Here is a 25779-nt window from a genome sequence, read left to right on the forward strand (position 1 = left end):
AGTCAATGTGGACATCACACATCTTACTTCATCAACTTGTGTTTTTTTTTTGTGTCAGCCTATCAATTCATCCAAGCAATCTAATCTTCCACAGCAACTATCAAAAAGAAATAAAAAGGTTGTGCCAATTAATGATCCAATTCTGGTGGATAACATAAATAATGAAACGAATTAATAAGCCAAAGCATGTTTGTGGCACACTAAAAAAGAAACTTGTAAGAACTTTTCCTAAGAATGCAACCTTTGCTCTACTTTAATCCTTTCTCGAGTTTCAATTACGCAAGTTGGATTTGTTTACTTTCTTGAACGAACAAGATGACCCCAAATGACATAAAATGATGCAGTAATTAAGAAACTACATTCACATCATTTGATGTTAGAGACATGGATTTATAGGTATGGTGAAGAGGCACAACAAGGTTAGAGAGAGAGAGAGAGAGAGAGAGAGAGAGAGCAGAATCATTCCCCTTGCGTAACTATGTAGAGAGAGATCTATGTGCCAGTGGTCATGGAGTTCTTTGGTCTCTTAGATGGATAGAAACAGTACACGCTATTGATTTGATGAATGCAAACTAAGACATCATCAACATTAGATTATCAATAAACGACTGTGTTCTCCTTGTATTATTTATATGTAATTAGCTTCCATCATTACCCCCCTAAAGAAGAGTCAGTACCCACCATTTGTATATATTTGGACCTACCACAATCACAAGCTCTCTCTCTCTCTCTCTCTCTCTCTCTCTCTCTCTGCTCGCTGCCGTGTAAAAGTCAGCTTCTTCCTCTTATAATATATATTGCTTTCCCTCTCTTTCTCCTGCAGGCTCCTTAAGAAACTACTACTACTACTACTCTTCTTAGGTTTGAAGAAGGGCCCCCAGTTCTCTCACCCTGTTCTTGTTGAAGGCTTGCGCTCCTTCCACCTGATCTCTCTCTCTTGCTTCGAGAGCAAGAAGAAGAAGAGAGAGCTTACAGATAGGATCATGGAGCTGGGCATTGGGTGCAATACTATCAGGAAGTGGTTTCCTCTATCCTAATCGAACTCTTTGGCGTCGCTACCTGGCTGGCTAGAGACATGTGTGACTACTTCTGGCACAGGATGGAGAACGACTCCGGTGAGCTCGCCGACATAGTGCGAGCTGGAGGCCGAAGCGGCCCATCGAACACCGAATTCGAGCCGGTCGCTGCCGAGTGGCGGCTTCCTTCCCACCCGCCGGTGTTCTTTCCTACGAGGGCTGAGATCCCTACCAACACCTTCGGGGATCCGTTCGTCAACCTGCGCGACCCTCTGCTGGATCAATTCACGGGCGTGGAGTTCTTCGATGGCGCAGAAGCGATGGTGGCGCCGGCCAGTACGGCCGCCCCAGCGGGCTGCTGCAGCGGTCATGTAGCTCCGAAGCTGCTACTAACGGGCGAGCAGGAGATGAAGGGGCCTTGTAATGTCTTCTCGAGGGCTCTTCATCGGATCTCGCCTGGTGGCAGCAGCATGAGCAGCAAGCCTTCCCTGCTTCCATCGAGGCTGGTCAGGCCATCTCCCGCGAGCAGCGGCTCCATAGCCGGCCCAGCGGATCATGGTGGTGGAGTGCAGCAGATCTCCTCCCCTCGGCCTCCAGTGATCAAACGAAGGTTAAAATCCTAGCGCTCAATCATATCGTTGCTTCAGACTTCCTCTTATGATCATATCTTATGGTATTAGTAAGCGTGAATTCCCGGAGCTCGAGTTGTCTTCGGAAAGGCCACGGTTGTGTTCCTTTTCTATAGGAACGGAATTTATCTTGTCCGAACAGACAAAGAATTGATGGCAATCTAAGGACATAAGCCATCAAAAGTGGGAGGGTCACCACCCATCCATTCCATCAACTGGTACAGGTGCTGGTGGCTAAAAGGAGCTCACAGAAGCTGACACCTGCTAATCCTAGGAACAATTTCATGTTCCATCTTAGGAAGTCCAAGCTATTTACTTTCGACCTGAAAACAATGCTGGGATTTCTATCTTTGCGATTGATGTTGGAAATAAACTTGAGTTGTTCACGCAGAAAAAACCAGGCGAAGAAAGTGGTGTGCATTCCTGCACCGCCGGCGGCAGCGGCGGGGGCTGCGGCTGGCAACAGGCTGAGCGGTGAGGTGGTTCCATCTGATCTCTGGGCTTGGAGGAAGTATGGCCAGAAACCGATCAAGGGTTCTCCTTATCCAAGGTAAGATTCCCCATAGCTAATGGTGGTGAATAGTGAAAGATGATTACTAGTCTCTAAATTGTTGTCTGGGGTAACATTGATTTCGAGCTACGTTCCTCGAGCTGATCGAGTTCCGTGGACATCAGGGGGTATTACAGGTGTAGCAGCTCCAAGGGATGCTCGGCGAGGAAGCAAGTAGAGCGCAGCCGAACGGATCCCAATATGTTGGTCATCACCTACACGTCCGACCACAACCACCCATGGCCGACGCAGCGTAATGCGCTTGCAGGATCCACGAGATCCCAACCGTCCAAGAACGGCCCCAGGAACAATCTCAAGGAGGAGCCTAATAAGGAGACCACCAGCTCGAGTGGTCATCTGGTAAAAGAGGAGGAGATTGGTGAGATGGAGAAGACGATCGAACAAGCTGGAGACACCCTCGGATTCGACCCAATGATCCACCCGAGTTACAAGTTGGACCAGCCCGATGACCTGTTCGCGGATTTGGCGGAGTTGGAAGGCGACCCGATGAGCCTCATCTTCTCCAGAGGATTCATGGAATCAAAGCCGGATGAGGAGAAGGGAGTCGGTGCCTCGGATGCGTTCGACATGTTTGACTGGGCAGGAGGGAGCTCATGAAGCCAAGAAGAAGAGGTTTATTACAAGACCTTGGAGAAGTAGTCCTTTCTGTACAAGGTCTAGCTATAAACCTTTTTTGAATTCATAAAGTAGGGCACTGGGGAGGGAGGGAGGGAGGGAGGGAGCGGAGGATGACTTCTGTTGTGTGTTTCCTACTATTTATTATTGTCGTTCAACAGGACAGAACAGTCTATAGATCAGGATTTGGTGAAGAGAAGAAGGGATTGGGTGTTTGAAGACCCACACGCTCGGAGTATTGGAGGATGGGACAGAAAGCTAAGCAACAGAAACTTTGAACAGTGGCACAAGTGAATGTCTGAGATGCACTGAGAAACAGATCAGGATTTAGTGAAAAGAAGGGATTGGGCGTTTGAAGACCCACAACAAGCTTGGAATATTGGGGGATGGGACAGAAAGCTAAGTAACAGAAACTTTGAACTGTTCCACAAGTGAATGTCTGAAATGCACTGAGAAAAGCCTGCATGAAGAATATGATGAGCTCCTCTTCTCTCCCTCTCGTTAGAAGTGGGGAGAATAGTTTGACGGGTTGAAGAAGAGAAGTCTGTTCAACATATGCAGTGAAGATAGATGAGTAGAAAGAGCTTCAACTTTCTTTTACTTTTGGAACAACTCAAGCAAAAGAACATGATTGACATATATTTGAGCATCAAAAGATCTAGTAACCAGTGACAGAAAAGCTTGAACAGTTGCTCTTAGCCTTTATGGAACCATGACAACAGTTATTATGATATGTGTTTGATATGTTCAGATAAGAACTTATGTACAAAGATTTAGATTCCACCCAATCCTTCTTAAGATGTTTGCAATATGAATGGTCGACTAGACTACACTTTAACAAAATATTGCAGTTGACTATTAATGATTGCTATTGTGAAATGTGTGTAAACATTCAATGAATGAACAAAAGGAATGATGGTAGAAATCAATCTAAAGTGAATAGAGAGAGATGGAGTTCAGCATGAATCATGAAAGGATAAAAAGTTAATCTGACTCGTGATTTCCTGCACTCTATAATTCCAGTCGGTTCCTTCTGAAGCCAGAATCCATGGCCTCGTTGACTGGTCGTCATTGATTGATTGGAAATATGAGACATCATTCAACTTGCAATGATATGTATGGAGACAACTGTAGCCACTACGCATCTGTTGGGACACTGGGTGTGGAGTTTGAATCGCCACCGAGAAAAAAGGAAAAGGAGATAGATTTGAATCAACAAAAAGGTGTTGATGGGAGTCCACAATGCATACTCGGCACAAAAGAACAAGGTTTGCCATTTGGTCTATCGTAAGGTATCAATCCACACAAAAGGAATAGGATCACTACAAGACACTCAACCCACCTCATCTCTATTGGATGGCATGTCCTAAGTGCTAAGAACCTTTAGAAGAGTCCGTTAAACAGTAACACAGCTGTAAGCTAGATGACAAACACTGTATAAAGTATTTGTATGATATCCCAGTTTAATCTCACTTGAGTTAGTTTGCTAGGACTGAGCTTAAGTATTTTGACTAATAATTTAGATTCATAATAAATGATATTAGGACAGACTTAATGCTAAACATGATAAAGATAAAATCACTAGACTTGGATGAAACTTATGGAATGTCAAGTTGGAGTACTGATTGCATCAACATTTTTGCATTATAATAGCCTAAAGAAAAGAATCCCATTTACCTTATTCACAGCTGATATTTAGTAGGCTTAGACACATGAACTATGAACCGTTTCTTCGCACAGAAACACCTGCAGGAAGAGATGGTATGAGAGAGAAGCCCAATAATCTATTTATCATTTACCAGCCGACAAGCTTAGCAAGAAGTAATGTTTCTGAAGATAACCTGGCGGCAGTGAGGTCAATAAAGGGAATAAGGAAGCTTCCACAACCATATGGTGTTCAAGGGCTCTGTAAATTTGTACTGCAACAGAAGTTCTGAAGAGAGTTACTTGTTTCGAGTACCAGAAAAGTAGGACAATTTGACAATTTGAACAGCTTATGTGTTTTCTCTTTGAATAAGGCAAAGCCAGGGAACATATTCTTTATGGGAGCAGTTTAGGTTCATAGTCATGGAACATCAAGCAGCTTAATACTAATCTTGAGGTAGAAATGTGGACTTTCCCAAAACAGAATCATCATGCTTTCAGTCAGTCCTAGGCACAAAAGTTCAACTTCTTCATAACCTTTGCATATGCTGCATGCACAATTCCAGGCCTCCTTAGTCTCCGTTTCGCCTCCTTAGACTGCATAAACCACCATCATCCGAATTAATTACAAACTCAACATTCCTTTGCACAGATAAAAAAGAAACTATCCCACAAAGTACTTCAAATAGTAAATCTTCAACCATAAACAGAAACTTAAACTAATATCTTCTACAAATTCCCTAACTACTTCAGTGACACTTTTAAAGAAAAAGTGAGCTGAACCGAAGAAAGAAGCTATGGATTTTCTCTGCTCATCCCTTCATGATTTCTACATCTTTCTCTAGAGCTCTTCAGGTTAACTATAATCTCGAGCAAAAGTTTGCATCTTATGCAGGTGTAGGAACATTTTCCAATTGGATATAATATATCAGCATCGTTAAAAGGCACCCGGGTGCTCGCCTAAGCGTTTTGTCATGAACTTAGCTGGTTTTGCCTAAGTCGTACAATACTCTTACGCATCCGTCTGCAAAAAAGTCAGCCTCCCCAAATCTCTTATGGTCCCATAAGGATCTACAAAAGAAAAGACAAGTTAGAAGAAGCGTTTGACTCGAGATCCAATAAGCAACCATTTTAGCAAACACTTGACTAATTAATGTTTCAATGTGGTTCGTCACGACCATAGACTACACAAGCTCTAAACGATCGCGCAACAAATGGTTCAATGTGTTTCGCCATTGCCAAAAGTCCTCACGAGTTCCCATATGACATTGCTGCAAAACAAGGCAACGACCAACCCCAGACACTACCCTCAAAGGCCCATCCAGTCATGAGCCACCCCGGTAGCTCCTGGGTACAGTGCTGGCTGACACTCCACATCACTCTGCAACGCTAGAAACCTCCAAAATTGTTGCCTGGATGGCATGTTTTTGGGCAATTTTGCCTTTGCACGATGGCTGCACACAACCTGCGTTTACAAAACTAAAGCAACCACAAAAGCCAACTAAAATGGGGCTGCCAAGCCTACTTCATGCCCTCTATATGTTGTGCAAAGCATGAACAAAATCAAAAGGCACGACCATACACAAACATTACATCAAACACCTTGTTTACATATTTGTCCGTGACAGCTTCAACGAGGCAAGGCCCGAGCTCCTCGCATAGCACTCGGGTGAAGCGCTTTAGTGAAGTGGCGCTCATCTCGCCCAAGCGTCGAGCACCTCGGGCAAGCATTCAATTGAATGTGAAACAGATTATCAACTACTTCAATTGAACTAGGCACTAGTTGGTTCAATCAAACCAACGAAGCATAGTAACAAACCCCTCCCCTCGTGCAACCCACGCACACACAACAAAACCCATGCCATAGTAAAACCATACTACTGTCGCCGCCCCCAATGCACCTCTACTCTACCATCGTTGCCTTTATGCACAGCTCTTCCCCGCCAATGGATAGGTCTGACGCTTCCTCTACCGTCGACATGCAAGTCCAAAGCTCTCACCGTTGTAGCTCTCATGTGTAGTTCCCTCCGTCGCCACTGCTTTCATGTGCAACTCACTCCATCGCTGAGGGACCGGTCTGCGACTTCCTCCAACCCCGACATCATCGTCCGCAGCTTTCTCTATCACTGTTGCCGTTGTCCATAGCTATCTCTATCGTTGATGCTGTTATCCGCAGCTTTCTTTGTCATTACCGTCGTCATCTGCAACTTTCTCCGCCACCACTATTGTCGTTCGCAACTTTCTTTACCACCACTGTTACCGTCCGAAGGTTCCTCCGTTATCGTTGCTCTCTCCTCCCCACCTTTCACTATCGGTGACTCCTCACTAATGCGCACTATTAGAACTATTATCCCTATTAATCATTTAAAACTAATATTAATCCTTAGAACTATTAACCCTATTTAGAACTAATTCCTATTTAGAAGTACTAATCCTTATTTAGTACTATTAGTCATCATTTAGAAATGTTATTAATCCCTATTTAGCATGTTAATCTCTATTTATTTATAACTATTATTAGAAATGTTATTAATCCCAATTTAATATCATTTTATTATTTTTATAATTATATTATATATTTTAATATTTTAATATTTTAGACCGCTTCACTTCGCTCGGGCGAGTGCCTAGCGCCTCAACCGTTTAGGGACCTTGGTGCCTAGCGCTTTCAAAAATATTGTGCTATATATAAGAAATTGATTCCTGCTAGGTATGATATAAGCAGTTTATCACATTAATTGGATATCCTACTAAGTTATGAGGGAAGAGAAGATAATAGATATACTCACTGAGTCAAGGTTAAATTGATGGGTTGTATATTCAGACCTCATGTCAAAAGAATAGGAATTGGATGCATCATTAATGGGGATTCCACAAGCCTTTCCAATAGTAATTATCCTTGCAGACTGTACATTAGGCACTTAGGTATAGTCTGGTTTAAAGACCTAGCAAGGAAACAGCCTCCATAGGCAGTCCATGGACCAGTTAAAATCACTCCGCATTGCCTAGAAATTATTCTACATTACTTAAGGGAGATGAAGAGATATCTTAAAACAAACTCACAACCACTTGTATGACCAGCTAAGCTTATAGCAACCTGTTGTTTCTATTAATAACAAATATAATTATTCTGAGACTTGCAGACAGACAAAATGTTGAATTCAAGAGAAAATCAACTGTTCTTGTGCCTTTTATGGATAATCATACAAGATGAAAAAAAAAAGTTAAACTGAAAGTTTGACTGTGTTACCTTATCAACACCTGATGTATCTATGACAAGACTAGCATTATGGAATAGAAATGGTAGTAAAATATAAGTAACATGACAACAAAGGAGATAGCAGTGGCCTGAAGAATTAATCAGTAAAACTTTGCTGCTGATTTACCTCTCTCAGTAAACACATGGCACAAATTAATAACAGGAAAAGGAAAGAGATCTGCCGTGTCACAATTTCATATTACCATTAGACACCCCAGGTCTGAGATCTACTAGATATGTTTAGCTTATAAACTACATTAGGTAGGGAAGCATGGTACCAAACTTATTAACTGTTTCAGAATTTGATGATTCCTAAATAACGGGAAAAGCTTGAAACAATTGTCTAACTAAAACTAACAAGTAGAATCACAATAACATAAAAAGAAGGATGGACCAAATGCATAGAACTCCCGGCAATGCAACATCTGACTTTGAGGAGGTAAATATACTCAACCTTAACCCTTACCACTATAAGGGTTAATGTATGCAGCCGTAAGCAATCTTATCATTATACTTAGGCTCACCCTCTATATTAACAAAATCACAAAGATGGAAAACTGGACTTGGCAACTACAATTTGAAACCTAAATTTTATTAAGACTCGAGCTGGACACTTGCTGATAAAGGAACCATATATGAGACATGCAATAGCTCTAGAAAGATGCCTAGCGTGTAAATATTTTAAAATTTAAAATCCATATGCATTTCATGTACATTTAATAGCTTCAAGGATTTTTGTGATGATATTTGCAAGCAATTGTATGATGAATGCTCTTCATGATTTTTCATGTATAGTCAAATCAACACAAGCCAGATTGTGCAAAAACAGGAAAACAAACTTAAGGAAAGTAAGGAGAAAGAAAGAAAAAGAGACAAGAGTCTAGCCAAATTAGTCATATATATTAACTTGGTTGATGAAGATAACCCATCAATCCAATTTATCAATACGAATTTGTAACAATGATAACAGAGTATTGGTTCAAGAGGCTCTTTTTTCAAGTTCAAAAAGTAAATGGGATGGACTCTACTGCTATAGTTTCCTCAAGTAGACAAGGATGACAAGTGGCACAAATGTCTGTGGAAAACATTCATCCAGATCAAATCTAAAAATGTATGTTACAGGAAGACACCTAACTCAACTTTTTTGGTAGACAGGAGGGTTTTTTCTTGATCGCCAACAATGGTTGAACATAGAATACAGCATTAGCATTTTAACTCATCAACAACCAAAGAAAAAGGCAATCCAATTTGCTCCAATCTAATTGCCATTGAGTTAATAAACAATAATTAATAATTGGTTTTTCAGCAAAGAACCTCGGAATTAATAGTTCGCAACTAATTCAAATGCATAAAGCTGAAATGATTGTACATTTCTTAGGTTAATCAGTTCTCCCTTCAGTTACAGAATAGTCAAGATCTCTTTTGCATTTATCAGTGGATCAGACGATAACAAGTTACCTTCAAGTGTGCATTATGCCGCTTTCCAGCTTTCCATCTCCGTATTTGTCCATTGTTCATGGTCCTAAATCGGAATTTAAAAGATCTAAACACAAAGAAATGACAAAAAGAGAAAATTAGATCTAACGAAACATAGCAAAAAGACAGTAAAACTCTCTGAAGCACAAATCAAGCATACGAGTAAGATTTGATCTTATATTTCTTCACTTTAGAAGTAACTGGCGTGCGCGGCGCCCTCGATCTATCCTTCACCGCATAAAAACGTGACTGCGTCGCCTGAAACCCAATCAAAATCAAAGCAAAGGCGCATATGCAATCAAATCAGAAACTAGGCTAAAAATAAAATTTTAAGCGAATAAAAAATCAACAAAAAGAGGGTAACAAATATTCTTCATTAGAAAATGATTCGATTAGCTAAAGGACAAAGAAATATAAAATTCATTTCAAAGAAACGTACCGGAAGAAGACGAGAGGGAGTGTGAAACCCTAAAACCGGCGGCCGGTCGCGGAGAGCTGCGGAAACGAAGTCACTGATAACGGGCTTGCGAATGGAAGGATCTACGGGTAACGCCATTGATCGGAGGCATCGATGCGGGAAGGGAGCAGGAGCGAAGGCAGGCCGGGAAGAGGAGAGCAAATGTCGACCGATGCTGGCGAACCATCGCGCCTGCATCGTTGTGGCTTCGGGACAGAAAAAAGGAACGAGTTCCTTAGCCTCTGTCTCGAGCGACGAAATAAAAACCGGACCAGACGAAGTTGACTCGACCCAACATTTCGGATGGGGAACAGTTGATTGAGTTACGTTCGGACCCAATTGATCAATGTTAGACTTTGATCGTTCACTGCTTGAACAACACGAACCGTTTCGGCTTACTTCCCCGGCGCCACTCGCTCCACCATGGGAAGAAGGGGCGACACTGCATTGAACGCATGCCACGGGTTCTCGTAGTCGTAGCAGCCGTCAGCTATGAGTGACAGGCCACGCACGACGATCCCACCGGAGGGGAAGATGTTCTCCGACGCGCCAAGCGCATAGGACTTGTTATGGGTGTCGATGCAGAGGATTTTGTCGTGAGGGCGGCGAGAGGGGAAGACGAAGTGCTCGGGGAAGCCGTGCACGGGGCGGCCGGTGAGGGTGCTCATGAACCATGTTCTGTTGGGGTCCTTGTAAGGGGGAACGCTTGGGTCCTTGAGGGGGTGAAATGTGAGGAGGGCTGGAGTTGGGTCATGGCGAATTCTTCGTGGTGGTGCGGTGTCGGTGGGCGTCCTTCGGGTAGCCAAGGATTGGATGGCGACCAGGAGGAGGAAGGAGGCGACAGCGTAGAGGTAAGTGGCGGTGCATCCAGCTTGGTTGTGGGGCTTTGGGCACGAGTTCTTGGGCCCGTGGGAAAGAGGTGGCCGGAGAGAAGAGGGTTGGCCTGTCAATCTCGATCGATCATTAATACTACTTGGGGTTGGGGGATAAAATATATAGAGAGCGTAAAATGATACGCCGAACTGTGAAGAACGCTTCCTCATTGTATCCTCTTCAACCATTACATGACGTTACCTTTCATTGGACGGTCCAGATCAGAAAGTCTCCACTTCCCTGCTCAATGAACGGTCGGATCTTGCTAAATCTGAGTCCTGTGGTTTGTACGACTATGAGATGTACGGATTTCTCTAAGATTCGTGATCATTTTTATCCAACGGTTAGAAACCTTCCACCGCAAATACCTTGCGCTGCTACGTCAAGTGGCATGGGGAAGTAACGAGGAAGGCGAAGACATCAGACTCCGCGTTGACTAGCAGAAGAGCTCCATTGCTCTCGACCCATCTCTTGCTGTCGGAAGGCAATGGAGAGAGAGGACGCCATGGAGAGTGGCGAAGGAAGACCCTTTGATCCCCTTGGTAATTAATTCACTTGATCTTTCTTTTTCTTTCCTGGTTTACCAGAAAGAGGATTCATCGTTTTCCTCTTAACAGCGGAAGTGTTTAGGCTATATTTTCCTTCTTCACTCTTAATCAAGTGCAAACAGGATTATGTGGTACTTATGGATGAAGATAATAATAATTTATCATATGGTATATAATGTGAGACTGAGGGCATGTGTCTACGTGTTAATTATATATTAATTCCTATAGTTAGATCTTTTTAATAATTTATTTTTATTAAATTTTAAAATTATATTTAAATTCTTATAGTTATGAAAAAAAAATTTAATATACATGATAACATGTGTACGAATAGTACTATACCGCACTACCTCGCTTACCTCTTCTTCCTTTGATGTTAACGTAAATGTAAAGTGACAATGAAGAAGGAAGTGGAGATAAATCAATGTGGTGCTAATACATATTTGTCTCACCGCTTTGCCTCATTTTAATTCTTGTTGTCAATGTTTAGATCAACATCGATCGAGCTGATCATCACTATAACAATCATCCATAGTACAATCGTCCATTATCATAAGTAAAATTATTCTTTTACCCATCATTTTTTATTTCATTCATGTACATATATTTGGTCAGTAAAATCAAAGATATTAGGATAAATAAGATTAAATATTTTTATTTTTATTATTAAATTAATTTTAATATAAATTTTTTGAGTATAATGATCGAGATACTAAAGAAATATAACTACACTCTATAATTAACTTATCATTGCTATTGAAACTATTTTTTTGTCTATCGTTTTTATACTATTCATGTACATATTGTATCTTCCGTTAGTAAAATCGACGATGATAGATTGAATGAGATTAAATGTTTCACTTTTAGAATTATAAAAATTTTAATATAAATTTTTTAGATCGATGAACAAAATTACTAAAGAGGTCTAGCTATAGGGATAATTTGTAATTAATGCCATGTCTATCGTAATCCTTAATGATTTCTTACATATTTTTATCTTAATATATAAAAATCATATAAGTCATCGTTATTACTCATGACGACGATAAACGATGACTTATTAATTTTTTTTTCACACAAACGAGTGATAATTGTTAGTGTTCAAAGGTAATGGAAGCAATAATTCTAACCGTGCATCAATTTCTTATGATCTTTCGGCCTAGTTCTGAAGATAATGAGATCCGTAATACTCACAACCAATAACCACAACCAAAACGAAATAGTCATCACCTACGCACAAGTGGGTCCCAAGTGGGGCCACGTCGTGTCAAATCACCGTGCTGGTAAATGACGCATTGGAACGAACGGGTAACGATCGGTGGTCCTGGTTGGCCGCTATTACCGCGTTTGAATCTCGGTAAACGGACGGCGGAGATCAGCTCACACGCCTGTTAAAGCAATCGGATCAAAGCGAGCGAGAGAGAAGGGGCTCACTGCTTTCTCCCCCAAAAGGAGGAGCGGCTTTGGGCATCTCCCCTCCTCTCTGTCGAAACATTTCGCACGATCTCGATGCCCAGCTAAAGATTTTGGGTGGGATTCTTGAGCTGGCGATTGTGGAGGAATAAAGGAGGAGATCGGCGATGGGGCAGGCGTTCCGGAAGCTCTTCGATACCTTCTTCGGCAACAAGGAGATGAGGGTATGCTCCGTTCCCCTTCCTCTCCCTTCTTCTAATCTTGTTCTTGTGCTCACAGTTTATTGATCACCGTCCTCCCTTTCGTTCACTCTCTCTCGAAGTGATATCGTCTACAATATTTAGGGATCTTGTTCGGCTGAACGGGGTGTAACATGATGAGACATCTCATCTTTATGATGTCTAATGGAAAACTCGCGCTCTGATTATTGTGATTCTACCAAGATTTCTTTTTCGTGCTATAAATAGATATACCTCTTCTGTTAGTTAATGAACATTCCCCCATCTATTGTCGATTTGAGCGGAATGTATTGTTCAAGAAGGTGTTCTTTAGTTTTACCTTTTTGATGAACTAACCAACTCTTTTTCCTATATTTGCAACTACTTTAGTTAGCTCCCTAGTAGTTCTTTATCACTTCAAGTATGATCGCATGCACTTTTCTTTCCTTTTAAATTGTCACATGATTTCTTTTGAATTTCTAAGTTCCGAGCAGTATTTGTTGTTGCAGAGTCATAAATTCTGATGGGGAGTAGGCCTAGTTGTCTACTTATTATACCTTATAAATTAACCTAAGTCTTTGCTCACAATTGATGCGGGACTCAGTCGAGGTGGTATAATTTCCCCCGCTTCAGGGTGACGGCTTCATCAATGTCCAAACATAGCCTAGAATCAAACCCTATTATGATATACATAAGGCACATCCTAACCTAATGATGGCTCCTCACTATGATGTGCTCTATGACCTGTAGGTTACAAGACTATATTGACTCTGATACTAATTGATCTAATGGAGTAATTGGCTTACTACTTAAGCCTTATTAACTGACCCAAAATGCTTATGCCCAAATTAATAGTAGGATGTGGGTTAGGCCATTGTAAGTCAATCTAAGTCTTTGTCCACTTATAAGTCAATGCTAGGTATAAATTGAGTGTTATACCTAACTTGGCATGAAATGAAAAATGAATTGTTTGCCGCAACCCTTCACTGGTCAAATGTTCTTTCCTTTGCACCATAATAATATAGTCTCCAATGTCCAATAGTCTGAATATTCAGAAAGCATAAATGGGTTTCAGTATTGCTTTTAAGTTTGTTATTAATTAATTACCTATACTTAGTTTATTCTGTTGAAAAATTCAATTGGAAGTTTATAAAATGGATTTTAGATGGAATGTTATTCTAGTTATTTAGGAAAAATCAAGAAGATATCTCTGTAGACCTTGCCCACTATGTATATGCTGCTTGGTAACTGTTTCAAGTCTAGGCTGAACAATTGTGATGTTAAGAAATGTAGTCTAGACTATCGATAAATGATTAAATATGAGATCAAATTTGATATCCTGTTTTAGTTGATATTTTTTCATGAAACTTCTAGCATATTAATTCATGTTTCTCATATAACCTCATTTATTTTTGAACTATTTCTCTTAGGTTGTGATGCTTGGACTGGATGCAGCAGGTAAAACTACAATTTTGTACAAGTTGCACATTGGAGAGGTCTTGTCAACGGTCCCAACAATTGGTAAGTATGTTTTGTTGACTAGATACCATTCTTTGAAGATATTTACCTAGCTTGGCTGCCTTAAATAGGTTTTTAAAGTTGTCGTTAGGATGTTTTTCTTTTGTGTGCTTGCAATTTCATTCCTCCATTAGTTAGACATATTAATTTCTGCCATTTATTTTCCTTGTTACTATTAGTGGAGAAGTATATTGGACTTATACAGCAGATTGTATGTTTGAAAGAAGAAGCAAATTTCAACTGTTCTTCAGAATTTCTTTGTTCAAGTCAGAAGCCTATAGGATAGCCTTGTGACCTATATGTTTGAGTACTATGTTCAAGCTTCAATCAGCTTGGAAGAAAGCTTGACCCTGGAGTCTGCTGATTTTTTTTCTATTGCATCAGCTGGAAAAGGGAGAAGAAAGGATGAGATTAGAACAAAAGAGAAACAGAGAAAAAGAGGCAAACTAACGAAAGTTTATTTTACTGAGATGTCATTCATACAAATCCTTCTTATTTTATCCCCCATCGAAACATTCTTTACGCTTTGAAGGGCTCTTTAAAAAAGCAAACTGCCTATTTTAGTATCACAAAACCTCTCAGAGAAAAATTTCCATGTTATATAACAAATGCTCGTCATCTTAATTTTATTTCTGACCAATAATATTTGATTATCTGATTATTGAAAATGAAGTGTTCACCCAATTCTTAACCTAATGTCTTACAGCAGATGATAGTTCATCCATCTTCCATCCAGCAAATCTACTTCTTTTAGGTTCCACAAGCTAGAGAAGATGAACCAGCCATGTAGGTTTACTTAGAAAAGTGGCTAACTTAACATCTTGATATTTACTTTAATAGATTAATTTAACTGCTACAAATTACACCAAAATTGATTCATAATGATATTTAGATGTTGACCTGTTGAATTTTAGAATTACTAGATATTAAGGAAACTGATAAGGCATGAGCATATGCAATATGCATCATATCATAATAACTTAGACTCTCTGGACTCTGGTAACTCTTTTCTCTTCATTTATGCAGGTTTTAATGTAGAAAAAGTTCAGTATAAGAATGTGATATTTACAGTCTGGGATGTTGGTGGGCAAGAGAAATTGAGGCCTTTGTGGAGGCATTACTTTAACAATACAGATGGTCTGGTAAATAGTTATTATCTATCAGAGAGAATGGTTGTAGTGCTTTCTTTAGCAAGCTCAGGGTTCATTGATATTCTTTCCTAGTGAAACTTCCTTTCCATGATGAATATTTATCTTTGGTGTTTAACTAGGGGCCACTTATTCTTTTGCAATTTGTATCCTAGGATCATGTGAGGTCCATGCTTCATGTAATATCATGTAACCCTGTTTGGAATTTGGATGCTCTATGTTTATCCACTAAAAAGAAGTTTGAAGGCTAAAATAAATTGGCCAGTGAGGTCATAGAACTCCTAATTCTTCTTTTCGTATAGTGACAACAACTCAATGACAGTAAGATCATTTCTGTAAATGACATTGCAGGTTTTTAGGATTAAAATTTTGTGGTTTCCTTTGACTTTAGTCCTTCTGCCTTCTCTTCTGTCTAATAAATTAATGTACACACTGGAATGCAAAATGTTCTTGTTTCCATAAAAGAAAGAGATTTAACATCACATTTTGCTCTCTTGCAGATCTATGTAGTTGATTCGTTGGACAGAGAAAGAATTGGGAAAGCTAAAGCAGAGTTTCAGGTTATTTGCACACACACACACAGATATATATATATATATATATATATATGTCCTGCGTGGAAGAAAGTTCATTGCTGTTTTTCTTGGGGTTATTGACTTTGATAATTGCTCTTTTCAGGCCATCATCAATGACCCGTTCATGCTTCACAGTGTCATTTTGATATTTGCAAACAAACAGGATATGGTATGTTAAATTGGTAACTCACAATTGTATGAGCCTGCTGTTTAATTGCAATGCAATTCCATGCATCTGTGCAGAAGAGCCCTTATTGTTCTATTCACTCTAATGCTTCATGTTAGTTTTTTTCTATTTGAAATACATATTTCTCTTTTCTCTTCAAAGTGTAGTTTCTGCATCTTACAAATATTCTTTCACAAATCCCATCAGAGGCATCAAAGAGAAATTTGCTTGAAAAAGTTTGTAAATAATTGATGCATGCTATATTTTTTGTCAAGAAATCAGTTTATTACTTTAAGAACATGATGTTGCAGATCAGGAGAGGTTTTTGCTTAAGATTCCAGATCAAAATACTAATGCAAATATGAAACCGTAATCATTAAACCTTATGTCTTGCAATTTCCTTATTCTATGCCATTCATAAGGATTCCAGGTTCTTATGTATCACTGAATAAGATGATTTTCGTCCACTGGCCAAATTATAAATTATTTATACTCCAAAACAGTTCTCAAATTATCAATATTCTGTCTTTTCAGCAGGTATTGGTAATTAGAAGAGAGTCTGGATGGAGGAGTTTTTATTTGGCCTAGACGAAATATATTTCCTTGTATTTATTCAAGAGGCCCTCACTTTAGTTTACTGGATAATTTGGCCAAGATGAATTTATTTCCTTTTTACGCTTCACGTTCATATAATCCATATAAACTGATGTTGAATCCTGTTTAGAGAGGTGCAATGACCCCAATGGAGGTATGTGAGGGTCTTGGTCTCTATGGCGTAAGGAATCGGGTGTGGCACATTCAAGGAACTTGTGCTCTCCGAGGTGATGGTCTCTATGAAGGTCTGGACTGGCTCGCCAGTACTCTTAATGAACTACAAACTTCAAGCCGCTCAACCTGAGTTGGCAGTTCATCGTTTTGATTCTAGAAGGTTCATCATCGAAAGCCCGATACTGCCTTTCACTTTCTCGTTTCTTCCTCTGCTATTCTTGTTCAAGAATGCGGACATATCATCTCATATGTTTTTCACCTGATAACAAGTTCCAATTTTCAGGTCCCGGCCGCTCCTCTGGCACACATGCAAGCTGAGAATTCATCAGATTCTGATGATGTTGCAACCAACCAACCACTCGCGAGTTGTATGATTTCATATGTTGCATGAATTGGTCTTGTTACTCGCTCCCCCGGTTGTCCTACCGAACGTCATCATTCAGTGATATTCTGGTGTTAGGTTAGGGCATTTGGTCCTGGGGGGAACCATTGTTTGAATCTTTGATGTATATCTGCAGCTTGTGTGGAAATGCAGTTTGAAGATGCATTTGTTTGCTATGGAAATAGGAATGATCTGTTTGGAGTAAAGGAATTTTGTGTGCTTATCTCTGATTTCCAAGTTTTCGCCTCACTCTATCCATAGACATCATTTCCTTCATGAGTTTTATATATCAGGGAACAATTCGTTCATATAACATGGAAATGTTTCTTTCGATTTACCTCTCGTTAACAAATTTGGAGCCTAAACTAAAAGCAATTTTGATATCAAACTCGTTAGGCAAAATAATTACTAAATATTTACATTTCAAAAATGTGAAAAGAGCAACATTTAAAAGCAATTTTGAATTCTATTTTCAAATCATCTTCTCACTCGAATCCTTGCAAGTGCTACTAATTGTTCCTTTTTTGTGTTCACCCTTACCTTACAATTCAATTATTATAACACTTAAGTGTGCTTTATTCATGAGGATCATCACCATGATGTATCGAGATACACATTTTACCATGTCACTCTTTGGCATTGAGACTCTCTCTCTCTCTCTTTCCATCAAAGGGTTAATTTGGTTAATTAGACGATTAGAAGAAAGAAAAGGATTAGTTTGACCGCGCGCCGTCGCACCCCCGAAATCCCATTGTACCAACGGTCGAATTTTTCAAAAGAGAACCGCGCGGCCGCGCATCATTTTAGCTGTCCCAACGGTCGTATATTTCGAATTTAGAACAGAACAGGAAATTGCCCTTAATCCACCCTAGCTTTCCCCATATAATAATTTGGCCGCCTCCCTTTCTTCTTCATCTCCGTCCCATCGCTGCCAGGAGCGCTACCAACACAAGGGAGAAGGTAAGGCCATACGCCACTGCCCGAAACCTACCCAAGAAGAAGAAGAAGAGAGAGAGAGAGAGAGATGGATTTCCACTGCTTGCCCAGGAGAGAGCTCCAAGCCCTCTGCAAGAAGAACCGCATCCCCGCCAACATGACCAACGTCGCCATGGCAGACGCCCTCCAGTCTCTTTTCGCCGTATGATCTCCTCCCACCCTCCCCTTCCATTACTCTCTTTCCCTTTTTCTTTTTCTTCTTTCATCGACTCACGGTTGTGTTGCCTCGAACTCGATCAGGTTGGTGGGATGGAGAGTATCGAGGAAGCGCTGCAGAATCAGTCCCCCAAGAATGTCCAGGCCAGCTCGGCCTACCTCCCCCGCTCCTCCCGCAGGATCTCAGCTCGCCGGGCGGCTGCGTCCACCGCCTCGGACGATCCCAAAGAGCAGCCGGCGAGCCCCCTGCCTCGGGCTCGTCGGGTGACCGCAATGGACTCCGAGACCGGGAGACTCTTCTCTGAAGAAGTAGATAGAGACGAGGAGCAGAAGGAAGGCATGATGGAGATCACACCCATGGCCAAGCCCAGCACCAAGAAGCAGCCTCGGGGCACCACAACAGTTAGGTACACCAGAAGAAGGGCGACCAAGAAAGAGGACGGCGACGCGGCAGAGGATGGTCTTATCGAAGCAGCCAAGACTCCGGCCCCTCGAAATGGCCGGAGAACGATAGCCAGGAAGGAAGCCGAATCCCCAGCTGTGATGGACGAAGGAACAGAAGACACGGTCGTTTCATCAAGAACTACAACTCGCAGGGCGAGGCAGTCTTCAAAGTCGATCCCCGTGGATGTCACCGCTACAACCCTGAGGAGGAGTTCAAGGGCTAGGGCGAGGGTTTCTGTACCTGACATGGAAAGTTTGGCTCAAGATGTAGAAGAACAAGCGGAAAAAGGTGAAGATGATGGATGATTCATTTTTTCCTTGAATTCCTTTCTTTTTCTTTCTTCTGCTTTGTTTCTAAACTATACACCGTCTGTGTGAATTATAGGCATCGAAATCAAGAAATCTGTGGACACGGAGGGCGACTCTATGATTCCTCCTCCTTGCAAGAAGAGCTCGGATATGGCAGCGGGGAACGTCACTGATCTCAAAGAGATCCAAGACAAAACTGTGATTGATGGTGATAATTGTGGGCAAGATTGCAATCCAGTGGTCGCTGACTGCGATCTCTCTCAACACCATCACTCCTCGGAAGTTAAAGAAGATGGAGTCGTCCCAGAAACTGATGGAGTCGATGATGTGAAGGATGGCGACTCTTCGATTGCTTCTTGCAAGAAGACCTCGGATTTGGCAGAGGAGAACGCCACTGATCTCAGAGAGGCTGAGGGGATCCAAGACAACACTCTTATTGGTAGTGAAAATTGTGAGCAAGATTGCAGGCCGGTGGTCGTCGACATCGATCTTTCTCAACGCCAGCACTCCTCAGAAATCAATGAAGATGGAATTGTCTCAGAAACTGAAGGACTCGATGATGTAAAGGACGGCGATTCTTTGATTGCTTCTTGCAAGAATACCTCAGATTTGGCAACGGAGACGGAAGGGATCCAAGACGAGACCATTATTGATGGTGAAAACTGCGAACGAGATTGCAATTTGGTGGTCGTTGACACCGATCCTTCACAACACCAGCAATCCCCGGAAGTCGAAGAAGATGGAATCGTCCCGGAAACTGAAGGACTCAATGAAGTGAATGAGTCGGAAATTGCAGCCCAACAACACGACGTGGAAACAGGTAAACATGATGAAGGCTCTGTAGAATCTTGTTTCCTTTCCTTGTGCCCTGCTTGGTTTCTAATAAGCGATGATCTCTGTTTCCTAGGAGTCGAAACTATGGATCTCGTGGATAGAGACGGCGCATTTTTGCTGCTTTCCGATGAGAAGCCATCAGATTTGGCAGCAGGGAATGCTTCTCATCTCTGTTCCATGGATTCACAAGAAGAGATTCTCCCTAGTGAAATTTGTGAACAAGATTGCAATGTGGCCGACGACATCACCAATCTTGTGGCATCTTTGCTGCTTTCTGATGAGAAGTCCTCAAATTTGGCAGTAGCGAATGCTTCTCATCTCTCTTCCATGGATTCACAAGAGAAGCTTGAGAAAGAGTCCAATGGAGATCAAGAAGAGATTCTCCCTAGTGAAATTTGTGAACAAGATTGCAATGTGTCCGTCGTCGACACCAATCTTCCCCTGCATCAGCTTGTCGCAGACCCTAAAGAGCCTGAAGGATTCGACGTTGAATCATCGCCAAAGATGGAGGGAGGCTGCGTGGGAGACCAAATGGCAAACCAGGCAGACAACACTAATCTTCCCCTGCATCAACTTGCCGTAGAACCTAAAGAACCCGAAGGGTTCAATGCAGAATTATCACCACAGAAGAAGGGTGGCCGTGAAGAAGAACAAACGGCCAACCAGGCCGACCGTGAGTCATCTGTGCTAGAAGTGACGCCGCTGATATCTTCATTAGGGAACCCAGACATCACCGGAGATGCTGCAGATGAGCAAAGTCAGAGAGAGGAGGAAGAAACTGAGGATGAAATGCAAACTTATTCAGCACCAAAAAATGACGACGAAACCAGCGATGGAGATGAGACTGTTGCTGAGGTTGTTTCCTTCTCCCCTCAGCAGAAGCCGACAAGCTCGCATCGATCAAACACCGTCGACCTACCTGCTGAATCCTTACCCGAAGTTGGAGATATAATTGGAGACAGTGAAGTTTCCCCGGATGCGGTAACAGTTGAGGTTGTGGAAGCTGCCAAGTTATCCAAGGTTGGAAACGCCGAGGACAGTGTCGGAGCTCTGATGGCTACTGCGATCATCGTGGAAGTGGAGAAAAGTGAGAACCGGAAAGAATCTGATGCTGACGAGGAGAAGAAAAGTTTTGGCCAGTTGACCATGACAGAGATCGGGTGTGGGGAAGCGAAGGTGGAATCTGATGCAGAGAAACAGAGTCTGCCTGTCGTAGACTTGCAAAATATGAGCTTGAGAAAGCTGAAGCTGCTCTACAAGGAGAAGAAAAGCAATGCCAAAGCCACCAATAAGGTAAGGAGATGGATGATTAGCTATCTTTGTGAGAGTTAGATATGTTGGTTTGACCTTAGAATTTACATGTTGACCAGGTGGAAGGAACGAGACTGGCTCTCGCGGAGCTAAATGAGAACGTTCTGTAGTGAGGAAACCTGGAGCCAGATGTGGAGAACATGACTTACGTCTATGAGCCCATAAATAAGCAGTGATCGTCATTTTCATGAGTTTTGGATTTTGTTATATGATGATTTGATTCCATGAGTTTTTGTTCATTGGTGCTGAGAAACCATGGTTTCTTGTGCGCCTTCCATTTTTGTTGCTGCAGTGAATGCTATAGCTGAATCGAGTTGTTCTTGTCAGATATGAATCTTTATTTGCTTTTGGTACGATCATGTCTTCATTTCAGATATGAATCAATCTCAGTGCTATTGCGACATGCTTCGCTTCAATGGCATCGTAATTGGGCTCTGTGTGGGCTAATGTTTGTGGCCCAATGGCAGAAGACTTAGTCGACTCATTGGGCTGTGTTTGGACTCTATTTTTGGCCCAATTACCAGGGCGCGTGTTATAGACTCAGCGAACCTTCGCCGAACATTAGACTTGGAGTTCGGCCGTCTCCCGTCTCCGCCGCCGACCTCCGGATTCGCTATCGCGGCATCCAAATGGCAGAGGAGAAGCAGCGATCGCTCCTTCTCGACTCCGCCTCACGATTCCCTCTACCTCACGGTGCGCGCGCCCCTCAACAACCCGCCCAATCGTGCGACATCAGATGATCTCTTCGTTTGGTTTCTTCTTCGACTGATAAAAGATCTGGTGGTTGGCTTGCCAGGGGCGCGTTTCTCGTACGGGACCGCCGGATTCCGATCGGAGGGATCCATCCTGGCGTCGACGGTGTACCGTGCGGGGGTCCTGGCGGCCCTGAGGTCGCTCAAGACCGGATCCGCCATCGGGTTGATGATCACCGCCTCCCACAACCCCCTGTCCGACAATGGCGTCAAGATCGCTGATCCCGACGGCGGAATGATGATACAGCGGTGGGAGCCGTTTGCCGACGCCCTCGCTAATGCCCCCGACTCCGAGCACCTCCTCCATGTCGGTATCTTTGCTTCGATTTCGTTTCTTTCTCTGATTGGGATAATTATAATTCTCGGCTCGATTGATTTTTTGTGTCTATTTCGACTGGTAATGCTACCACGTTTGTAGTACTTCTTGATGAGAGTTTCTGTAGACAATGAAAAAGAAAGTGAAGATTAAGCTACGATCCAGATTTTGTAGTACTTCTTGTCAAAGTTAGCAAGTTCTTGAAGTTCCATCCTTCTCCCTAAAGCTCTGCTATGCTGCAGCATCATCTCTTTCTGCTGGTATGCTTGCAACCCTAATGTGTTTTCCGTTCAGTTGGTGGTTCGATTTGTGGAGGAAGAAAATATACCATTTGGAGGAGTGCAGTCTGCGGAGGTGTTGTTAGGAAGAGACACCAGACCGAGTGGAGAAGCTCTTCTTGAAGCTGCAAAGCATGTACGTACACTCAAATCAACTTCAGTAAATACCACCACATTTTATGATGGTAAGATTTGTGTTGGAGGTATGCAGCTAATTTGCTTTGCCTCGAAGGGAATCAACGCTATAATTGGTGCGGTTGCAATCGACATGGGAGTCTTGACAACCCCACAGCTACACTGGATGGTTAGAAGCAGGAACAAGGGCATGGTGGCATCGGAATCTGACTACTTGGCTCAACTATCAAAATCTTTCAGGTCTGTGCTGAGTGTCTAATGTTCAACTTAGAGTAGAGGCTCACATATTGTTGGATCAAGAATCACTGTTTTGGCTGCAGGTGCCTGATGGACCTGGTTCCCAGAGAAAGGATTGCCGATTCATTGGATACGGAACTCGTAGTTGATGGAGCCAATGGTGTTGGTGGAGACAAGCTTGAACAGCTCAAGAAAATGGTGACAGGGTTGGATATTTCCGTGAAAAATACAGGTAAGAAAGGAGAAGGGATGCTTAATGAAAGCTGTGGTGCTGATTATGTGCAGAAGGAGAAGGTTGTTCCATCCGGCTTTGGGCCTGACTACGTAGGAGTAAGGTGAGGCCATGTGCTATTTGCGTTTGACGTAATTGTTCCGCGGATGCTGAAATTTATATTCAACTCAATTTCAACTGCTTAGGTGGATCTAGTGTTTCAGGTGTGCAAGTCTGGATGGTGATGCTGATCGGCTTGTGTATTTCCTCATTCCGTCTGCAAGCAGCAAGAACATTGACCTAATTGATGGAGACAAGATATTGTCCCTCTTTGCAGTTTTTATCAAGGAACAATTGGATGTCCTCTACAAGGGCAGTGATTCAAATAACAAACCGCCTGTAAGGCTTGGCATTGTGCAGACGGCATATGCAAATGGAGCATCAACAGCGTACCTCAAGTGGCTAGGCCTAGAGGTTGTGTTTACTCCCACTGGAGTAAAATATCTGCACAAGAAAGCTGCAGAGTATGACATTGGGATATACTTCGAGGCAAATGGACATGGAACCGTACTGTTCTCAGAAAATTTTCTCTCTGGTCTGGAGTGTAGGAGCAATGAACTTGCCTCTGCATCTTCAGGTGCACTGGCGACCTTATATGCTACTTACCGGTTAACCAAATCGTCGCTCAGTTTCATAAATGTTGTTACTGTTTTTAGTAGGTTCCGAGCAACACAAAGCTGCTTTAAGATTGCTGGCGGTCAGTCAACTGATCAATCAAGCAGTAGGAGATGCTCTTAGTGGGTTGCTATTGGTGGAAGCTGTATTACAGTACATGGGATGGTCAATCAAAAGGTGGAATGAGCTTTACCAAGATCTGCCTAGCAGACAGCTTAAGGTATGATAAATGCCATGTATGCAAAAAGAAAAATTCATGTGTATACTTATGTGTGTATGCATATATGTACATATCTGTATTTATATATGCATACATGTGTATGCATATATATGTATGTGTATGTAAGAATATGTGTATATATACACATATTAAAGATCTGTTTAAAAATATTTTCTCCTCACATTTCTGGATACTCAATTCTTTCGTCTGTGCACTTTCTAGGTAAAAGTTGCGGACCGAAATGCTGTTGTTACAGCAAATGCAGAAACACAAGTTGTGAAGCCATCAGGTCTACAAGAGTTGATAGATGCGGAATCGGGTAAGCAACTTTGTTCATGAGTTGCTACTTATAATGACAGATGAAGGTATTTGTAGGTTGTGGCTGCAGGTTATAATGACAGATGAAGGCACAACTCCTATTATTTGGTAGTTGCCTGTGATTTAAGCACCCTACGGTCCCATTTCCAGTCAACCAAACACACCCTATCTTTGCCTACATGATATATTTTTCGAGATTGCTATCAACTCTGAGAACAATTAGTACACTAAAACCCTACTTCGTTGACAAACTTTACATATTGATCACACCTACATGATGTATTTTTCAAGATTCCTATGATCATGAGAACAATTTATTGCTGCTCATTTTCCTTCTTTTGGAATTGTTACAGGGAAGCACCCTCACGGCCGATGTTTTATCCGGCCATCCGGTACAGAGGACATAATTCGTGTGTACGCCGAGGCATCCACGCAGGAAGCAGCTGACAGTCTTGCCCGATCCATAGTGCAACTTGTCGATCGTGTTCTTGGATCCGGCAATTCTCATCAGTAGACTGGTTAAAATTGTTCGGAAAGCTCTTGTTGAAATTGTTAACTTATGACTTTTCTAAAATCATTTCTTGGAACAGTTTGATCCTATTGTTATTCCATGTACTTGATTGGATCATTAATTGATCCAGGATGATGATAACTATTATACAACACTTTTCTGTTACTAAAAGGATCTTATTTGAGGTTCATCTGTGGTGTCAGGAAAGATTGCAAGCAAAACAAAAACAAGAACTGTAGTACGGAAAAGGAGTTTGAAGCATCCAGGCTTCTCTTCCACCTAAATGTTCGTAGTAACTTGGTAGACAGAATTCACCCTCGTAAACAACTTTTAGGTGTAAGCGGGGCTGTACTCGGATCTGGGAGAGTCCTCACCAGGGTTTGGGGGCCGGAAAGGCGACGACTTGAGCTTGGAATTGGAGCATTAGATTCGCCTTCGTCGCCTCTCCCAGTCAGCTACCTCCGAGGGAGAGAAACGGGGGAATGCATTTTACGGAGACGACGGCGGGTGGGGGATGATGGTGTGGCAAAAGATGCGCTCCTCCGCATCACCATCTGATTCCAGATCGAACGGCTCAAGATGATGCAAGCGGAAGGAAGCCAAAATTGGAAGCCGCCATAGAATCCCCAAAATAGGGAAGCCAACAAATTAGGAATATTGGACTGCATATTGAATTTTAAATTTGATTTCTGATTTTATTGCTTGTTATGAGGAATTATATAAAAAAAAAAGAATATATTTTTTATATGTTTATTGTTTCTGGTTATATTTCCGTAACGTCTCGAGGTGATGAGGAGGAC

General features: G+C 42.0%; 5 protein-coding genes across 6 annotated transcripts; 4 read left to right on the forward strand and 1 right to left on the reverse strand.

The window, feature by feature from the left end:
* Positions 1 to 745: 745 nt before the first annotated feature.
* Positions 746 to 4341, forward strand: LOC135611125 (probable WRKY transcription factor 14). Its single transcript, XM_065106459.1, has 3 exons — positions 746 to 1626; positions 2037 to 2195; positions 2321 to 4341. Exons 1-3 carry the CDS (start codon positions 1076 to 1078, stop codon positions 2811 to 2813), a joined length of 1203 nt encoding a protein of 400 aa, XP_064962531.1. The 5' UTR covers positions 746 to 1075; the 3' UTR covers positions 2814 to 4341.
* A 381-nt stretch (positions 4342 to 4722) lies between these two features.
* Positions 4723 to 10478, reverse strand: LOC135611126 (uncharacterized). The gene is made up of 4 exons (XM_065106460.1): positions 9650 to 10478; positions 9371 to 9468; positions 9193 to 9277; positions 4723 to 5072 (listed from the first exon to the last, which is right to left on the reverse strand). The coding sequence occupies exons 1-4, from the start codon at positions 9863 to 9865 to the stop codon at positions 4983 to 4985; spliced, it is 489 nt and encodes a 162-aa protein (XP_064962532.1). The 5' UTR covers positions 9866 to 10478; the 3' UTR covers positions 4723 to 4982.
* Positions 10479 to 12496: 2018 nt separating this feature from the next.
* On the forward strand, positions 12497 to 17506 carry LOC135611127 (uncharacterized). Its single transcript, XM_065106461.1, has 7 exons — positions 12497 to 12725; positions 14150 to 14240; positions 15264 to 15379; positions 15886 to 15945; positions 16064 to 16129; positions 16851 to 17054; positions 17178 to 17506. Exons 1-6 carry the CDS (start codon positions 12669 to 12671, stop codon positions 17022 to 17024), a joined length of 564 nt encoding a protein of 187 aa, XP_064962533.1. The 5' UTR covers positions 12497 to 12668; the 3' UTR covers positions 17025 to 17054; positions 17178 to 17506.
* Positions 17507 to 18170: 664 nt separating this feature from the next.
* LOC135611129 (uncharacterized) lies at positions 18171 to 21732 on the forward strand. The gene is made up of 5 exons (XM_065106465.1): positions 18171 to 18414; positions 18513 to 19161; positions 19258 to 20001; positions 20089 to 21308; positions 21386 to 21732. The coding sequence occupies exons 1-5, from the start codon at positions 18301 to 18303 to the stop codon at positions 21434 to 21436; spliced, it is 2778 nt and encodes a 925-aa protein (XP_064962537.1). The 5' UTR covers positions 18171 to 18300; the 3' UTR covers positions 21437 to 21732.
* A 129-nt stretch (positions 21733 to 21861) lies between these two features.
* On the forward strand, positions 21862 to 25150 carry LOC135611130 (phosphoacetylglucosamine mutase-like). 2 transcript variants are annotated; one of them, XM_065106466.1, is made up of 9 exons: positions 21862 to 22019; positions 22123 to 22385; positions 22689 to 22808; positions 22905 to 23047; positions 23128 to 23379; positions 23480 to 23892; positions 23972 to 24150; positions 24373 to 24469; positions 24822 to 25150. In XM_065106466.1, the coding sequence occupies exons 1-9, from the start codon at positions 21956 to 21958 to the stop codon at positions 24980 to 24982; spliced, it is 1692 nt and encodes a 563-aa protein (XP_064962538.1). In that variant the 5' UTR covers positions 21862 to 21955; the 3' UTR covers positions 24983 to 25150. The 2 variants fall into 2 exon arrangements, with proteins under 2 accessions (XP_064962538.1, XP_064962539.1); XM_065106467.1 differs by having other exon boundaries at positions 23975 to 24150.
* The last annotated feature ends 629 nt before the right edge of the window (positions 25151 to 25779 follow it).

This window comes from Musa acuminata, chromosome BXJ2-4 (assembly GCF_036884655.1).
Source record: "Musa acuminata AAA Group cultivar baxijiao chromosome BXJ2-4, Cavendish_Baxijiao_AAA, whole genome shotgun sequence".
Classification (NCBI taxonomy): Eukaryota; Viridiplantae; Streptophyta; class Magnoliopsida; order Zingiberales; family Musaceae; genus Musa; species Musa acuminata.

Excerpts from the sequence above, each read along its gene's own strand:
- LOC135611125 (XM_065106459.1), top strand. The coding sequence starts at position 1,076 with ATGTGTGACTACTTCTGGCACAGGATGGAGAACGACTCCGGTGAGCTC. Across the intron at positions 1,627-2,036 it reads CCTCCAGTGATCAAACGAAG|AAAAAACCAGGCGAAGAAAG; the intron begins GTTAAAATCCTA and ends TTGTTCACGCAG. Across the intron at positions 2,196-2,320 it reads AAGGGTTCTCCTTATCCAAG|GGGGTATTACAGGTGTAGCA; the intron begins GTAAGATTCCCC and ends CGTGGACATCAG.
- LOC135611126 (XM_065106460.1), bottom strand. The coding sequence starts at position 9,865 with ATGCAGGCGCGATGGTTCGCCAGCATCGGTCGACATTTGCTCTCCTCT. Across the intron at positions 9,469-9,649 it reads CTCCCTCTCGTCTTCTTCCG|GCGACGCAGTCACGTTTTTA; the intron begins GTACGTTTCTTT and ends ATTGGGTTTCAG. Across the intron at positions 9,278-9,370 it reads TATAAGATCAAATCTTACTC|ATCTTTTAAATTCCGATTTA; the intron begins GTATGCTTGATT and ends CTTTGTGTTTAG.
- LOC135611127 (XM_065106461.1), top strand. The coding sequence starts at position 12,669 with ATGGGGCAGGCGTTCCGGAAGCTCTTCGATACCTTCTTCGGCAACAAG. Across the intron at positions 15,380-15,885 it reads TTAACAATACAGATGGTCTG|ATCTATGTAGTTGATTCGTT; the intron begins GTAAATAGTTAT and ends GCTCTCTTGCAG. Across the intron at positions 15,946-16,063 it reads AAGCTAAAGCAGAGTTTCAG|GCCATCATCAATGACCCGTT; the intron begins GTTATTTGCACA and ends TGCTCTTTTCAG.
- LOC135611129 (XM_065106465.1), top strand. The coding sequence starts at position 18,301 with ATGGATTTCCACTGCTTGCCCAGGAGAGAGCTCCAAGCCCTCTGCAAG. Across the intron at positions 18,415-18,512 it reads CCCTCCAGTCTCTTTTCGCC|GTTGGTGGGATGGAGAGTAT; the intron begins GTATGATCTCCT and ends GAACTCGATCAG. Across the intron at positions 19,162-19,257 it reads AGAAGAACAAGCGGAAAAAG|GCATCGAAATCAAGAAATCT; the intron begins GTGAAGATGATG and ends TGTGAATTATAG.
- LOC135611130 (XM_065106466.1), top strand. The coding sequence starts at position 21,956 with ATGGCAGAGGAGAAGCAGCGATCGCTCCTTCTCGACTCCGCCTCACGA. Across the intron at positions 23,380-23,479 it reads CCTGACTACGTAGGAGTAAG|GTGTGCAAGTCTGGATGGTG; the intron begins GTGAGGCCATGT and ends CTAGTGTTTCAG. Across the intron at positions 23,893-23,971 it reads ACTTGCCTCTGCATCTTCAG|TAGGTTCCGAGCAACACAAA; the intron begins GTGCACTGGCGA and ends TACTGTTTTTAG.